Raw genomic sequence first — 18,801 nt, forward strand, 5'->3', positions numbered from 1 at the left:
GGCATCACATTAGTTGGACCCAGCTTGCCCAACATCTGTATAGACTGGGTGCTTTAGTGGGGCTTTTTGGTGTTTTTATCTAATAGCTATCAGATAAAAGCACCCAGAGGCCCCACTGATGTGTACATACTATACAGATGCTGTCAGGCCGAGTCAAATTAATGCACTGCTTATTCCAATAAAGTGTGTATTTTTGTTTGGTTTTTCAAACTGTAAGCAGCCTGAGTGACAGGACCTTTATCTCAGGGGGTTGGCTGTTGAGGATGTGGTGATAGTGGAATATAAAATATTGAACCTTGGTGCTGGAGCATGTGTCATTGCACAGGATCCCCAGGGATGGCCATGATGACTCTACGGCTCCATGAGCATGCCAGCTTCACCCTACAGGCACCTTCTTGTCTCCTCTGCCATGTCTTGGTAGTTAAGATAATAACTAGGGAGGCTGCCCATGAGTTTCTGTGTGGCCACACTCCTTTTAAATCCCACTGGACCCTGCGTATTCTTGGATCTCTTGCTGGGTCCTGCTCCAAGTCAGTGCCTCCAAGTCAGACATCCTAAGGCTTATGAGATAGATGTGTAACTCCAAACCCCTCCCTGCCACTTTACCATGCCCCATGCCTCATAGGTGGTACACAAATATTGTCCCTCTGATGAGGTCTTATGCTAACTGGGCTCCTGGCCCCTGTCATTGTGCCCCTCTGGCTCTGGGGCTCTATACAGTCGTGTACCCCGGTAAGACCTCCTCCTCCCTTATTAGCCTTATCCCATTGCACCGATACAAATGACAACAGAAATGCAAGCCTCTGGGTTACAACATACCAGTAACAATGGAGGCCACACTCTGCCCCTTTAAGAAGGTAAACATCTTCCTTAGTATTGTGTGCCTCCTAACCCCAGGTATCTTATGAACTCCTGAAGCCCTATTCATCTTGAAGGCAATTGATCAGATAATGAAACATACCCAGGTAGCTTTTTTATGCATGAGCTGCTTTCCCTGGTGGGAGCCAGAGAACTAAACCCTGTGCCATTCCACACCCTGGGTCTTATATGTGCCCAGGGCCCTGCCTCCTTCTGGTCAGCTGACTGTGTGCAGGTGCCAGCTAATTTCCTGATTAGTTTCCTGGGCAACCTGCAGCTGTGGAGTTCTGCCTTAATGGCAGGGCTCTCTAGCTAGGCTGCCTCTGCCCTTAAAGGAGCAGGCTCATTGTAGTGCCCTGCAATAGCATGTGAGGGAAGAGGTGTGTGTGTGTGTGTGTGTGTGTGTGTGTGTGTGTGTGTGTGTGTGTGTGTGTGAAGATTTTGTGAGGAGTGGTTGCACATGTTTGTTGGTTCATTCACTGGGTGAGTTTGTTAGTCAGTGTGTGAGATTGGTATTTGGCCAAACTGGTATCTCTGTGAGACTGTGGCTCAGAAGCCCAGTCTTCTGAAAGACTCTCCTGCCATCAATATTGGTTTTTGACCTTTGGTCCACCTATTAGTTTTGTCCTCAGATTACCCTGTTTACCTGTTGACCATCATTGGTTTTGCCAGTTGCATTATTGTTATTGGATTGTTGCTTCTAGGTCATCTGTTTCTACTTTTGTATATTGCTTGTTTGTTGCTAGTATTTGTACTCATCTTGGTTTCATTAATACTCCCCTCTTCCTTTGTTACCTATTCCATTCATAAATCCTTTCTGTTTTTCAATCATTTAACATTATGTACTTGTTATTCCATTTTCAACTGAAGTTAGGCCAGGAACTGCACTTGACAGTGTAGGAGATGCAGCACTGTTAAGCAGCCTGATTCAATTTTCTGGAGAAACCACCTATCTTACCTATCTTAGTGAGGTCAAGTTTTGAGGTATACTAGCCTGCAACAGAGGTGCTCTGCTCACTTAGGCCAAATGTCCTTATGAAATAAGGCCTGTAGTAAAAAAAAGAAGTCTCTATTTACAATGCAATAAATATATTATGACTGTATATTAAAAATGTTTATTAAAAAGTTGCCTTTTGTTATTCTTGTATTTGGGTGTTCTTCATGTATGCCATTTTTGCCATCTCAATTATTTTCTGTTCAGGCCAAATAAAGTGCCATGGAAATTTTGCCATGTTTACTCTGACCTGAATTACACAGCATCTTCAGCAACAAAGGTTATTAAAATTTAATATCTAATTGGTCTTAATTGAGTTTATGAATTATAAATAGTACAGCTGTAGCTTTTGGACCAAAAATTAAGTAACACTGGTTGCATCTTCGTGAGACATTGACTGCGCAGTAGTCCAAGATTGCATCACATGGCAGAAACTGTGATGCAACACTACAGTGCAGTAGTTTCAGGCTACTGCTCAGTCAGCATCACAAAAAAGTCATTCGTTGGTGCTACTGTGCAGTAGTACAGATTACTGAGCAGTCAGTACTTGTCTATACAGATACTAAATAACTACACAGTAATGACTGCACACTTAGATTAGTTGGCCATAGTAACAATGGCCACTTAGATGAAAGTTAGTGGAAACAACAACAAGACACTGCAATCTCAAAATTACAAATGAAGAAGCTTTAGCTTTTTTATTTTTTAAGGAAAATGGTTGCAAAAAGGCTAGTATATTCACACAAACAAGATTACAGTATTATTTAGCTTATCTTTCCATGAAAAATGCATATCAAGTCCTTCTACTTTCAGTGGTCAATCTTTTAACTTTCTCTCAGAAGTAACTAATAATAGATATTCTAAGATTAACACACAAATAACATTATGAAAATACACTTTAAGGAATTATATTCTCTGCTTCGTGTGGCCTTTATGTAGCCTTTCATAGAGCTACATTCACTAGTTAGCAGTAATAGACTGAATTTTAATTTTATAATGAATTAGTTTCAACAATTCACCAGTGCCATTATTTAACAGTATTTTGTTAATTGAAATGCATTGGTATCAGCTTATACATAAACTGCAATTGGCTAATTAACTTTAAAAAAAGGATTTCTGTGTTATATGTATTCATACTATTAATTATGTACTTAAAAAGAAAGCTTAAAAAGGATAAAATTAGATACAGATGTTTTTAGTTTTAGTTAACACAAACTCCAAATTGTTTTTTTTTCTGCTTTTGATTTCATCACACAGTTGGTGCCTTGTTTTGCTTTATATTTAATTTTCCATCATGATAGTGGCTAGATGATAATTTAAAAATCACAATACACATAGGTAACATGGATAACGATACTGAAAATAAATAGGCTATGTCAGCTCTTTCTCAAGTGTTGCACAATAGACCAAATGTCCTTGAAAAAATTTCCTTTAATTAATTGCTATCTTTTCTTGTGTGTAGAGCAATCATATTGGCAGGAATTGATTGGGTATTTTAGACACTTAATTTATTTGGTAGAAAAATCCTTTAATTCAAATAATCCTACTGTTCGTAAAATTAGCAGCATCCCAGGAAAACAGCTAGAATGTAAAGCTTAGTGTCATATATATGATGTTATGCTTTACATTCTAGTTGTTGAATTTGCCTATGGATAGATATTTCTATGCCTATATCTGTATCTATATCTATGCATAGATATAGATGTATCTATATCTATACATATATAGATATAGATATATACACTTAGATTTATAGATATATACACTTTATGTGTAGTTATAGTATAACTATATAATATATAGTACATCTATATTATAAACCATATAAAGTTATGTAACTATATAATATATACTGTATATATACTATACTATAACTATATAATACATATAGTACATATATATTTAAACTATATAATATATTATTATATAGTTATAGCATATATAACTATATAATAAATATAACTATATAATAAATATAGTACATATATTCAACAATATATATTTGAATTCTTGAAAAATGGTATATATATAGCTTTTTCAGATGTATATCTTTTTTCAACAACAGTTCAAATATATATGGTTGAATATAACTATATATATAGTTTATATATTTACTATGTGTACTATATAGTTGTATTATACATATGTCCCAGGGGAATGAAGATGAGAACACAAGAGACCCTCCCCACAGTAGGGCTTTGTGGAGACAAGCCGACTCTGCAAGGAAAGCCCTGAAGACAGGGCAAAGTTACCTATTCTAGGACAAGAAGATGTGAAGGAGCCAGACGGGGACAAGATTCCCGTGCAGTTCACCAGCTGACTCTGCATCCAGATAAAGACCTGTATAACTGTGTGGCATGGGTGGATGATGCCATGACTAAACACCACCCAGCTGAAATAAAAGCCATTGGCAAAGGAGCAATGGGGGAGGCACAACTGGAAACAAGTAGCAAGGATGCTCCCTACACGAGGCACAGGATGCACCAGCTGACACCCAAAAGCTTGTGGACGGATCCCTTGGAGGGGTCCACAAGCTTTTGAAAGAATAAGTACAGTGTCAAGGAACCCCCAGATCCACAGATCCCAGGCTCGTGAGTAGGGATGAGGCAAGGCCCTACCCCTCCTTCTTTTTCTTTCCTTTGTTAATTTGCTCCTGTGTTAATAGCCTGGAGGGGCATCTGGATGAAGGTCAGGGCCCCTGGGGCAGCGCTGGAGGGTTGAGAGTGGTCACAGGTGCTACAGACTGTAGCACAATTCAAGAAGACACAAGGGAACATCAGGGATGGCCCAGCATCCCGAAGAGTCCCATAGCTGAGTAAGGGCATTGAGGGCCCAGAAGATGAAGAGGGTGCAGGAACCAGCACCAGAGGATGAACCAACAGATCATCAAGCAACTGACATAAAGGCTGGCACATGGCTCGGGTGTAGGGGAAATGGAGTCCCAAGAATTCCTGCTAGGGCATGTGACAGGGGACCACAGAAGGGAGCCCCACCAATGGAAGAAAGACCAAAGTCATGGCAGTTGAGTTTTGGGGAGAACATGAGCCCCCACTGAGATCACAGGAGCAAGCACTGTTGCCTTTGGGTGCCAGCTGGTGCAACCTGTGACCAGTGTGGGGAGCACCCTTGCCGCTTGTTTCCAGCTGTGCCTCCCCCATTGCTCCCTTGCCAATGGCTTTTATTTCAGCTGGGTGGTGTTTAGTGATGACATCATCCACCCATGCCACCTTTATCTGGATCCAGAAAAATATTTTTGTTTATTTTTAATGTCCAGGGTAAAGTAACCCCTTGAAATGTAAGGAGTAACTACACACGATTATACAGGTCTTTTGAATACTGTTCCTATAGGTGTTTTCCTTTAGGTATTTTTTTTTTAAACTTGGCCATTGGCTCTGCATCTGGATAAAGGTGGCGTGGGTGGCTGATGTCATCACTAAAATTATAAAGTAATTTACTGTTAGAACATGTTCAGTTTATTGTTGTTGTTGTTGTTGTTGTTGTTGTTGTTGTAATAAGGATTTTTTGAGGGAAGAGAGGGGGTTGAAAATGCAAACTTGTTACTGCCAACACTTTTAGTTGAAAAAAGGTCATTTTCCAACAATCTAAGAGGGATGTCTGGGCAGAGGGGGAAAAAGGCTGAAAACAGGCATTTCATAGACAGTGCACATGTGACACTGACCAGAACAAAATTGTTCCTGGTCAGCCTAGGTGGCAGGGGGCCACAACTGCTTCCTGGCTAAGCCCTGAGTCCCAGGGGGAGGGGAACACTGTCCCAGCTCTGGGGGTATTTCCTTTCCAGCCATGTGGAGATCAGGGCCAGTGCTGAGCCCTGGAGGGTGGGGAGATCTGTCCTGGCTGCTGTAGTGAGGCAGATCAGGGCAGGAACAGCCCTGAACTAGGTTTTTTCCTGTCAGGCTCAGTTTGCTGCAAAACCTGGGACATGTGGAGACATGAGCCCCAGTGTGCCTGATTTTTCCAAGAAGACAGTTCAGGTGCATTCATGGCACATGTAGACATACCCAAAGAGTACCTATAGGCATTTAAAACCCCAGAGAAAGGAAGCAGGGAGCTAAAGCTAGGAAGAAGTGACAACAATGTACTGAAAGTCAGATAATTATGATGCTAGGAAGAGGCTATAGAAAAGGGTCTCTCCCACTCTCCAGAGAAATGCTACCAGGTTTTGTATGTTTGTGTGAGCAAGGACTACATTTGCCATAAAAAACTAGGAGTGGGGGAGAGGGCCATCATCCCCAGGTGCTGACTTTAAAAGCAATACCCAAATCATCTGCTACCATCACAGAGTCTTTGCCATGACAGCAAGAGCAGCCCTACAGCATTTCTCGTGTATCAGCAGCTGGTGCCCAACACTGTATTGAGGCTGCTTTAAGAGCAAAAGCTGAAGTGGACAAAACATGTCATGGCAGCAGCCAAGGACTATTTTGGGTAAGACTCCTGGTCCCTCCCCTCCAACCCCCCAACCACTCAGAATCACCCCCCCACACACACACTTTCCTGCTGGATTTGCCCTGGACATCCACTGGCACTGTCATTTAAAAGGACCAGCTGAAGAGCCCCTTCAGGGCAAAGCCAGCCTATGAGGAGGCAGCAGACTCACTAGACTACTAATAACCCTATAAGAAACATGTTTTATAGTCATCTCTCTCTTTTAGTTAATTTATTCACAAAGTCTACCCGGTTGCTGAAAGCAGTCTTCAGTTCCTTTGCTAAACCCAGGAATGACACATGGGACCAAGAGTAGGGTTAATGGGAGACAACTTTGTTGTCTGGTTGCCTATAGCCATTGCTGCTGACCAGGTGTTCCCAGCCAGTTCTCACTAATCACTTTATATTTGTACTAGCACCTTAAAGGGCCAATGTTTTTACACAACAGGGACCTTCACCTAGCTTCCTTTGTCTGAGATTATCACTCTTCTGTGCTCTTTTTCACAAAACATTCTGAAATGTCTCCATTTCACCCCTGCTTTACAGTGGGAAGGCTCCAGAAGTCTCAATATTTTTCACAGAGAGGAAACACAGTTTCCATGCAGGTCTACTCATTTGTACCACACCATAGCTATAAACTGGTCAAGGAACTTGCTTGGCATAATGGAAATTTCTCATTCCATAGTAATATCATATAAACTGCTACTAAAGTATGTGTCCCAGTGGTGCTATCAACACTATCATGTCCGCATTCAGAAATTTTCCAGTGATCTTTAAAATAAGTTTTCCAGTGTACGCACCTTCCAAAGCAGTTTATCAATCTCAGTAAAAAGAGGATGAAATATAGGTAGCAAAGGGGTCAGCAGACACGTTTCACCAGAAAGAATCTAGTTAGACTCCCTTCTCTCCACACATAAAACAAAGCAGATTATTCTGCACCAGAACTGCTTTGTAGAACTTGACATCATGAGACAATGTGTTCCCCAAGTATTTGTTTCCTCTTAACTAGAAAATAACTTCTCTTTCCCTCTAATATAACATACTGAGTTTCTTTAGAGATGTATTTCTCTTTGGATGTACTTACTATTCAAGTTATCTGCCTGGTGGAGCCTGGAAATATGGAACCTCACCAGTGCCACTCAATCCAAGACATGTCATGGAACTTATAGCAAAAGGCATAAACAGTGTAAAGATAATGGAAAACATTAAACCTGTCTGGCACAACACAGACTTTAGAAATGAAGCAGATAAGCACTCGAAGACTAAACACTGCATTAATTTACAATGCAGCACTGTATCATTAGAACTCCAGATAGTCTATTTTTTCTTGGATCTTGATTTCCACAAGAAAAATTAAGCATTCTGAATGCTTTATGTTGAAAATACTCTTTCCTTTGACATTCAGCAATAATGTGAAAAACCAAAAGATAGTAAAAATGCTCTACCTGGTATTTCAAAGTGAAACATGACACCATTATTGGAAGTTCTGCCTGTATTTATAAAATGGAGCAAAGGGTTCCCAGTGTATTTGGATATTTATGAGTATGTCCATATTTTTTATAAAATTTCAGAATCCTATATCAAGTACTATATACTCACTATATATTTAACTTTTGTGAATACATTTCAAAGAAAACTCACATCCCCAGTGAATAAATACACATTGGATGGCATTCTGTATCATTTAGAGCAGAATCCTGTTTCACTTTTTGCACCCAGAAAGAATTACTGAGTCACGTAACTGCCAGTGTGAGCATTTATGCAGTTTGTGATCTTACTCCATGTACACTGTGGGCATGTAAACATCTACACAGCTACTGAACCTACACAGTAGGCTGTGGGATGGTGTACAGGAAAATTTGACAAGTATAAATCATGAAACTGTAGTTGAAAATATATATACTTCCTGTGTAGGGAAGGGTTATGCCATGTTTTAGCCCAATAGACGGGTGGTTGGGGCACTTATCCAGGAAACAGAAGACCCAGGCTCAGCTCAATGCTCCAACCTCTGCACTGCATGATAAGTATTAGACAGCCATCCTGTGTGCCTTTTTGAGGCTCAGCAGCCAAGACAGCTCCCTCTCTTGGCTGCTCAGCCTCAAAGGGGCCAGGAGAAAGAAAGCAGGGTGGAAGGAGTGTGGCTTAATGAGACAACTTCTGTTCTGGAAGGGTGAGGATTCTGGCTTCTAGCTTGGACACTTTATCCCCAAATGGGGCAGACATTTCCCTGCTCTTGACCAGCCATTTTATCCAATAATTATTGTAGGAAAAGGTGCAGTGGCTCAGCTACAATAGGAGGGCTAGAACGCAATCATGGAAAATTCCTAAACTATGTTTTGGTTGTTAAAGCAGTGTATAAGAAATCACTAAATTACAGGTTCAAGTCCTCCTTCAGTGAGGAGGACCAAAAACTTCTGTCCTGTGCTCCCTGAGTAAGTATCCTCACCACTGGGCTAAAACATGGGGGGCTCCTCATTGAGCTCTGCAAGATCATATGCAACAACTGATATAAATTGCACATCTTCCAGAGTTTCCTTTCCATTCTCAGCTCTAGCTATATCAATACTAGAATTTATGTCATGGAGAATACCTGTTCTCTATTGCTTTTTTTACTTAGACAAGTGATTTTTAATTACATTTTTTATTTATATATAATTTTGCTCCTCCACCCCCACCCAAGAGGAATCTCATTTAAAAAAAAATCTTGTTCATCTTTCTAAGTTCTTTAGAACACTTTGTATTATACCTCTGTCCTTAGAGGTGGTTGCAGCATCTCCGGATTTGCTATAATTGCTGAACGTGATTAATGTATTGTTTAATCTGGCTTCTAGCTCATTAAGAAAGATGTTAAATAACATTGGACTCAACATCGATCCTGTGGCACCCTCCTGGACATAGAATCCCAACTCAATTCATTGTCATTTATCATCAAACCAGGTTTATGGTCCAATTCATTTTGAATGCACAAAACTGTCCTCATAATCAACTAATGATTTTACAAGAAAGGTTCTTTGAAGTTTTTTTAAAATACTTTATGGAACTCAAGAGACTTGATTCATCTCTAGGTGGTCTCTTTCTTCCGTAAGTTTAACTCAGGGGGATGTGGAAGCACAGAGTCTGCTCAGAGTTTAGCTGGGACAGTGAGAGTGATATACAAAATGTTGTGTCTAATGTGGGTATACAGCAAACCAGCACAGTCCCCAAAATAATTGGTGTAGAGCAAACAAAGGTCATATAAGGTCAACGAGAGAATGCTCTGATTCACTGAAACCTTCAATGACCCATAACCATTCCTACATCAGGAACAATCTCTTTAAGTAGAGTGGTTGCTTCTGAGTTAGAAGAAAATTATATCATATTTCAGTAAGGATGGCATGTTATTTTAAACCTTTTTTTAAACAAAATAAACTCTGTGAGTATACAATGTTAATGCATTCCTTCTATCCATCTTAGACATTATATCCCTTTTCACTGTGGTAACTGGACACTTCATAACTGTTTAATTGGCCCACCAAAGCAAGATCTATTACTCAGCATAATGACCTTTTTTTCTGTCTGTCTACAATGCTAGATTTCAACATTTAAGAGACTGGTCTACAAAGCACAATTAATCTGGCTGAAATTGAAACTCTAGACAGGGAAAATTGGAGACCCCAAGCATATATTGAAGCATCATCCCCAACCAGAAATATAATCCTCTGTAGATAAATACTGTAACAGAGCACTTAGGTGCCTTACTCCTTTTAAAGAGTGAAAACTTAAAGAGTGAGGAGCCCCAGCTGTTGGGTGCCAAGTCAACCAGTGTTAGCTAGTGACACACACCTGCCAGTGGTCAGCTGACTGGAAGGGGCAGGGCCTGGTTTGCATTTAAACCCCAGGGCTGAGGCCAGGCTGGCAGTTCCCTGCTGGCAACCAAGGCAGAAGGAGCTCTGCCTGAGCAAACAAAGGGGAGAGGCCTGATTCCAAAAGCAGCTCCTGATACTGTGGTGGGATGGAGTATTCCCTGGTAGGGTTTGAATGACATTGTAGCCGGGCAGCTTGAATTTATGTTATAGCCCAGGGGCTTGTGTTTTGTCTATTGTATAACACCAGTAGTTTGGGTGAGGCTATTAGGGGAAGAAGGAGGCCTCATAGGGGACCCACGGCAATGTAGGGACCCCAGAGCAAGAGAGGGCGTGGCATTTGGGGGTGCACTGACCCTGGCACCAGTGAATGTGCAGTGTCAGACAGGGCCACGGAGAGCCCAAGCACCAGGAAGGCACAGAGCAAGACAGGGCCACGGAGAGCCTGAGCACCAGTGAGGGTGCAATGCCAGACAGGGCTGCAGAGAGCCCAAGTGCCAGTGAGGGCACAGTGCCAGACAGGGCTGCGGGGAGCCTGATTGCCAGTGAGGGTGCAGTGCCAGGCAGGGCTGTGGAGGGCCCAGGGAGGACAAGGAGGCCAAACTATAACAAAGCCCAGACTGAACAACGTCAGTTCTATCTGTGAGGCCTGGGGTGTGGTAAAGGGGTGGTTGGAGCCACACAGCCTATAAAGCTAGGGTGCCCTGAAACACCCATTAGAGAACGGGACCCACAAAAGGGTCCAGGGGTCCGCGGGGTCAGATATTACAGCAAACTATGTCCAAGAGGATGTGAAGGCAGCCTCCCTATTATATATTTTATCATCAAAGACGTGGCAAGTGAGAATCGAGGGTGCCCATTGGGCCAACTTGGCATGGGGCAGGGGCCTTAGGGAGATCACGGCCCTCCTACAGGACCCCATGCCGTGGCAAATACTCTTCAGCATAATACTATGGTCTGTCACTATTCTCAATATACTTTAAACATATTCAGCATGAGCCCCCACACAAATGTAAATAAAGAAGAAACATGGAGGTCAAGTGAGTGTATGTAGATGCACTGATATGGTGAGGGCATGTGAGTCTCTGAAAGATCAGGAGAAGACATAGACAATCTCTCTCCTGGAGACATAAGGAAGAATGTGGGGAGGGCTGAAAGGGCCCGAAAGTAAAGTAGGGTGGAAGTGGCTCACAGGGAGTTTGTGAGGGAGAATGGAAGAATGCAGGTTGGGGTCTGGTGTGTGCAAAAACTCAGCATAAAGAATCAATAAAATGTAAAACCCAAAATGTTTAGCCTCACAAGTCTCCTCCTTTGATGTAGGGAAATACAATTGCCACCTTTTCAGAAAATGGAACCAAGACACAGAGGTAAAACCTCAGGTTCCTGCAAAGACTGGTATTTCTACACCCCTTCCATACCTTTCCTAGAAGCACTGGCAGGAAGGACACTCTACCTAGTCACTCCCTTTCTGTGTCATATCCTGGGAATGAGTGTAAAAGCCTTAGAGTGGCATTGAGTACATGCCATTAACCACACTTTAGATCAGGGGTTTTCAACCTTTTTTAATAAGTGTACCCCCGGCAGCCCCCTTTTCAATAAGTGTACCCTGGACATGGGGGGAGAGGTAGTGAGTGATGTCTGTGAGGCCCTGCTCTCGCCCTGTTTCTGTGAAGTAGTGGCATGGGGTAGCAGTGCTGCGTCCCCATCTTCCCCTGCATACAACACCTGGGACCTGCGTACAACACCTGGGACCTTTCAAAGTATCCCCAAGGGTATGTGTACCCCTGGTTGACAACCCCAGCCCTAGATAGAAAGACAAATGGGTTGTGTGTTCAGTAAGTGTCACTAGAAAGAGACTATGCAGCCTCATTTTGGAGATCTGGTGCAGTTGAAGTTGGAACAAGTGAATACTTCATGGCAACACCTGCAAGTGTGGCACCAAGGTAGCGTACACATGCCCTTAGGCACTCACAGAGGCTGCCTTATGCAATATTCTTGTATATTTTAAAAATATACATTTATCTACCTGGGAGTGTTTCAAAAGAAAATGAAGGCACTTACATCCATTTTTTAATGTGGCATCTAGCACTTTCTGACTTGCCTAAGCTCATCTAATACATTTGGCATTTGAAACTGCCCAATATAAGGGCTATGGCTGCATTTGCAGTTTTTAAAATTCTGTTCCCCAAGATCTTTGTCACCCCGAACACAGAACATAGGACCTCTCAGTAGAAAAGTGAAAAAAGCACAGCTATGTGATCTTTCTTTTTTTTTTCCTAGAAGCCCATATTCTCAAATGTGAGTACCATTTGTAATGTAAATATTTATATGCACCTAAAATACCTTCCTACCTGTGAAACTGTGAAGGCACAAGCACTGAAACTGTGGTTCTTCTGTTAGGTGGCTCACATCAATGCAGGTAGCTCCATTGTAGCAATTATTTGGATAAATTAAACATGCATCTTCAACAAACTGGCAGAATTTCCCTGTCCAACCAGGAGCACAGAGACACTAGAAATAAGAAACAATATGCAATGTAAAATAATTATGAAGATTTCATCTAATATTATACTACAAAGTAACAACATAGTAGAATATGTGTCATTTGCATTCAGTTATGGTATGTTCTGCTTGCCTGAAGTTAAAGGTAATAAAACAGCCAACTTAAGATATTTACCATATTGGTATCAGGAACAACCAGGGCATAGATAGCTTAGGCTTGACCCTAGGGGGTCATAACAGAGAGGATCAGTAGACAAGATCCTGACTAAAGCCATGAATTAGGAGATCAGAAACAGACAGATCAGGAAGCCAGTTCTGTAATGGACCAAGAAGTGGGCTATAATTTTAGTAGAGCCTCTGCCCAGGGTACCCAGAACAGGCATCTGTAAGGGACCAGGATTGTGGGAAACTGCCAGACTAAAGTCATGATCAAGGAGATGGTTGTCAGAAGATGGTGGTCATGCTGGAGTCAAAGGTGTGTATACAGAGGGGAAGGGCAAGATCAGCACATCTGTGGCAGGAAGTCACCAGGGATAAGTACAAATAGTCAAAAAGCTTGAGGCTGAATTGATTCAGTTTTTGCAGGTTAGTCTGAGCTTCAGATATTAAACTGACTAACAAGTGAACAGCCATTTACTATTTGCAGCCACATGCCTGCAGTGATGCAGGCCAGAAGCTGGGGAGTGTTAGAGCACTGCTCTCTGACAGAGCCAGCATGGTGTGTGTGTTCACTTCTTCTTCCTGCTGCCCTCAAGTTCTTTGGGATTTTCAGTCCACAACCGTAACAGCAGAATACTCCAGGGTTGAACATCATTTCCTCTTCTTGCTTCTAGGTGCCTCTGGGATTTATAGTCCACAGTTGCAGCCATCAGTAAGTTTAGCAGGACAGGGCAGGGCAGCTCTGTACCAGAGGGAAGGGGGCATTAAACCCCACCCTGGCCCCAAACTCCAGATGGGGTTTGCTTGTGGGGGGTCCCTGCCTCTCCCCCACACCTTTCTTTGCTGGAGCAGACAGCACAGCCAAGCCCAGGGCTGGAAAGCATGCTGGGGGACTGTGTTTTAACTTGAACCAAGGAGAGATCTAGAACAGATGCTTTATAAACCAGTTTGACCAAAATCAGTTAAGTCTGATTTATTCAACCAGGTTTATCTTAAACCAGTTCCAGCCATTTTGAAACTAGTTTATGTGCCTTGAGCTTCTGTTTGGTTACAGGTTTAAACCAGCTTTTGATTACTTAAACCGGTTTATGTGTAACTTTGGTCCCTAGCCCGGGTGTGAAACAAGAAGCTACAAATTAAGAGATCAAAATCCCTAAACTAGACTAAACTAAACTACATGATCCCTTCCCTTCATCCACTCAAAGATGTGCTACATGAGTAAGAATCCTGGAAAGAGAACAGAGGATCTGTCTGAAAACTGGGTAACAACAATGGAGAAAGAGACACATAACCATGAGGAGTTGCTGACACAGGGACAAAGGGGCTTATAATCACTAGAAGATATATTTCCCCAGTACCCCAAAATCTAAGATTGCCAAGTCTCAACTTTTTCTTGTATCAACAAATAAGTCAAATAACTGAAACACTCTGGCAAGTGTGTGTCCCATTAAAAAAGATCTACTGAAATAATCCTGTCCTTATCTTATTATTTTATGTCTTTTGCTTTCCTCTGTCCTCATTAGTGGTCTTTACAATGGTGTTTCTGGTTGTTAATATCCATGTTATATAAACCCCTGAACCAGGACAGGAAGTGTATGAGCAACAGAACTCAACTTGATCCAAGCCTGGCTTGCTCCTCATCTCTGCTCTTGTGCTTTACCTCCTTGGATCCTTGACCCAGCTTGCTCCTGGACTGCACTCTATTTGATGTCCTGACTTCTTGATTCAGTTTGCTACCAGAATCCACTCTTGGATTGATCTACTAGCTTCCTGATCCAGTTCAACCTCAGGTTCTCCTCAGCTATTCTGACCCTGGTCATCATCTCATTTCCCTGAGTAGCCTCAGACCTAGCTACCCATCTCCCAGCATAACACATTCTAAGCTTCAAACAGAAAGTCAACACATTTTTCTTCTTCTAAGGAACAAGGCATTTTACAGATAGTATATGCACTTCCCAGGCAAAACTGGGTGAAAGAAGAGCAAGAACAGTAAGCGGCCATTTTGACTTCTTTTAGAGGAGGAGTAGGCAATTTTTTTGGGATGGAGAGACATTTAAGGACTTTTGGTGAACTGTTGTGGTTTAGGTGGAAGATGGGAGGCGGTACTGACCTATACCAGTATGGTGGCGGGGGGGAGGGGCAATTGATTCTATCCAGTCTCAGGGATGCTGGGTGGAGTGGGAGGGTGGGTGAGGTCTCCATGAAGACCAGCCCAGGACCTCCAGAGCAGGGCACACTCAATTGGGCAGGTGCGATGGGGCTGCAGGGGGGTGGGGAGTGCTATCTGGGGGTGGGATGGGTGGGCAGGATTGGGGTGGGGCTGGCACCAGTATCATGAGGAAGTGACAACATGGGACTGGGACTCATGGCAGAGCTGCAATCCACTCACTGCACATCCTGTCCATGGAACCAGCACTCACCAATGGGACATGTGTGGAGAGGATCATGGCTCTGCTCTGGGCCCCAGCCCTGCACTGTCACCACCCCACAATCCTGCCTTGGTCCCATCCCACCCATCCTGCTCATGGACACTGTTCCCCATCCACCGGTGACTCCATCTCATTTACTAGCTGAGCAGACCTTGACCCTAGTGGGCCAAGGCCAGTCTACATGAAGACACCGCCCACTCTGTCTAGTACCCTCCATGATGGGTATGGGGTGAATGGGGTCTGGTTCCCAGGGCCAGGTCTGGTGGCAGTGGAAACATTGGTGGCAGCAGCCAGGCTGAGTGAGCCAGCAGCACAGGGACTTCCAGGAAGTCAAGTCTGGCTGCCATACTGCCACCATCCTGCCATAAGGCCAAGGGTGGCAGGACCAGCTGCACATATCATATCCTTGGCTGCCCCCTGTGTCTGGGCTGCACAGGGTCAAGGTATCTGCCTTGGGCTGGGCAGAATCTCTTGGTGGTCCAGATCCAACCCATGGGCCATATTTTGCCCAACCCTATTTTACAGTATGTGCAGTAGCACAAACATAGCTCCCTTTGGGATCTTTTGAGGACAAAATCACACTCATAAGGAGTTGGATTATTTTAGTGGTTTTGTGGTTTCTGATAGGAATAGATTGCTTAGTGACTGGGATACCAAAAGTCCATAAATTCCACTTAAATGTCTAAAAGAAGGAAGAAGAACTGGGCTGGTATCTAAGTGGATTCTGTTCAAATGCTTTCTCAAGCCAGTATTTTTCATTAGCACTAAGGTTTTTTTTCTTTAATTAGTTTACAATGTAGAAGGAATGCAGTTTCACTGGAGAACAGGGAGATATGATTTCTTTTTTTTTTTCCTTTTCAAATTTTTAGCAGTAAGTTGACCCATGAAGAGAAAATGTAAGTATATGTATAGGGATGTAATATTGTCAAAATGTATCATAATATATAAACTGAAAATTAAAAAAAAACCCCACAAAACCAGAGATCAAACAAGGTAACAATTTATTGCTACTGTTTCCTTTTTTGGTTTAACATGCACCTTGTATTTCTTCATTTTCCTTCCTGCTTTCCTTTCTTCATGTGTTCTTTATCTTTATTCATGTCATAGATATAACATGAATGATGTGCATATTCCTACTGCTGCTTACTTTCTCAACTATTTCTATGGGTATATTCACCATTGGCGACTGGAAGGATTGATTTATGAGGAGATATGTAAAGAACTCAGTATGTACGGTTTGGCCAAATGGGAGGGATATTTTTTGCTACGTTTGTTCACTCTAATCAATGGCAAGAATTAATAAAAGGAAAATCGAAGTTGAATAAAAAGAAACATTCCTTTTTGAAACATTTTAATACTGTGTGTCAGGCAGGGCCATCCAAGACAACCTGCTCCTTTTGTACAACCTGTGCACAGCCAGTGAACCTTTTGGCCTAGACATCAGCCTCATCAGCCAGGTAGGGGCCACACCTACCTCTTCCAGACCCTGGAGGTCTTTGATTTCAGATCCCTCTTCACCAGGGCCCTCTGGGTCTTCTATCAAGATACCTCCAGCCTGCTCAAGGTGAACAGTGTGCCCTGCACCATTCCCCGAATGCAGGGCATCCATCGGGGTGGCCAATGTCAGGCATGCTGTATGCCCTGGCCATTGAGCCACTGCTGCATGTGCTGAGATGCCACCTGAGTTGTGTGGCCTTGCCATCAGCACTGGGCCCATTCATTGGCCCCCCGTTCCAGCTGTCAGCGTATGCAGATGATGTGACCATCTTCCTTAACACCCAGGAAGACATGTGGGCCCTGACAGACTGCCAGCAAGACTGCCTCCTCGGCCCATATCAAGTGATCCAAGAATGATACCATGCTGCTTGGTGCATGGATCAGTGCAACCGCCCCCCGGATTTGCCAGGGGTCCTCACCTGGTGCCGCAATGGCCTTAAGGTCCTGGGCATGTTCCTAGGGCCACCGACCTTCATGGCATGCAACTGGGATGGCTTTGAAGAAGGGGTAGAGGCCCACCTACAGTGGTGGTGCTGGCACCTACCCAGCCTCTCTTACTGTGGATGTATCCTCATCACAAACAACTGGGTGGCAGCGACCCTGTGGCACCAGTGCACCATAGTTGACCTTCCACAGGACCTACTCAGGAGGCCTCAGCACCTCCTGGTAGATCTTTTCTGGGATGGGTGCCACTGGCTCCCACAAGCTCTCTATTACCTGTCACCAAGGAGAGCCAGAGCCTGCTTGACCTGGTGAGCAAGGTGGCTGCCTTCTGTTTGCAAGCCTTTCAGCACCTCCTCTACAATGAGAAGCACCTACCATAGCAACAACTGGTGTACTGGTTCATGCACAGGGTCCTGCAGAGGGTGGGGGCCCTCAACTTTGACCACAAGCTCTTCCTGTTGGACCCCATGCTCCTGAACTAGGCAGTGGTTCCAGCTTTCTACTGTGACATGGTATGAGCCTGGCAGGCCACATTCCACCTCCCACCCAGGGCCCAGCACCTGCAGTTCCTGCAGCTGCTGAGGTGCACAACCCAGCCCTCAGGCGACCTGTGCTGAGCCTGGCCTCCACCAGCCTCACAGTCGCTCTCATCCAGGCACGTGTCCTCCACCTGAGCCATCTCCTTGACCCCATTCGGTTGGCCTGGCTCTCATCCAAGGCCCTGACCACCTGCCTAGGCATGTGCTCCATCTGCAGTGTGGGCTTTTCACATGCTGCCAGTGATCCTGGCCACAGCTGGCAAGCTGACTGGAGGGCCGGGCACCCTGCTGTCATTCTCTGCGCCTCCTGACAGTGATGTGGGTTGCATCTTTGCTTTTTTGTTGTGTAGAAGCCTATATGCCTGGGTGGTTTACATCCACCATGCCCAGGTACTGGCAAGCCACCCCCATACACCGTGGTGATGGTGGCTGGGGCTGCCAGATTCTCCACCAGCCCACCCAGCTTGGCACACATTGTATAAGCTGTTAACTGCCAAGAAGACTGGCAACCTGCAGTAGCAGTTGCTGCCCAGCATCCTAGCCACTATCATATTTGTGTCCCACTTTGACCTAGCCACCTCAACGACCTGCCCCTTCTGCCCTGGGGGCATTGAAAAGAACCTCTTTCAGACCTTTCTTGACTGTCCTTGCCTGCAGCTGCTCTTTGTCATCGTCGAGCCACCACTGCGGATGCTGGTTAGGAGCCTCTCAGAGACCAACTATGTGTGCTCCTACCCATACTGGGTGGCCAAGCAGGGTGCTGTTTGCCTCGCCAACTTTCTACTGGGTCAGGCCAAGATGGCCAACCTCAAGAGCCACCGCAACCACCTTGCTGGGACCAGCTCAGATGATGCCCTGCAGCTTTTTGGCCTCCTGTTGCAGGTACACCTCTTGCTGGAGTTTGACCACACTGTGCTCCAGTGGACAGTGCCTGCCTTTGAGGCACGCTGGACCCTTGAGGGAGCACTGTGCCACATGGAGGATGGCTGTCTTCAACACATGCTCTGATGTCATGACCAGTCTGGGTGACCGGGCAGGCTGGGTGTCAGACTGTGACTCCCAACTCATGCTGCACCCTGGGCCCTCTCCAGACT

At 44.1% G+C, this 18,801-nt stretch overlaps 1 protein-coding gene across 1 annotated transcript in view; it reads right to left on the reverse strand.

The window, feature by feature from the left end:
* The window catches only part of EYS (EGF-like photoreceptor maintenance factor), a 1,897,540-nt gene that overhangs the window by 1,746,207 nt on the left and 132,532 nt on the right, over positions 1-18,801 (reverse strand). Inside the window, exon 7 of the mRNA XM_090034512.1 lies at positions 12,489-12,648. Coding sequence (XP_089890638.1) covers positions 12,489-12,648 — 160 coding nt within the window. The remainder of the gene's footprint in view (positions 1-12,488; positions 12,649-18,801) is intronic.

This window comes from Crocodylus siamensis, chromosome 1, assembly GCF_052110815.1.
Source record: "Crocodylus siamensis isolate JL-2025a chromosome 1, ASM5211081v1, whole genome shotgun sequence".
Taxonomy (NCBI): domain Eukaryota; kingdom Metazoa; phylum Chordata; order Crocodylia; family Crocodylidae; genus Crocodylus; species Crocodylus siamensis.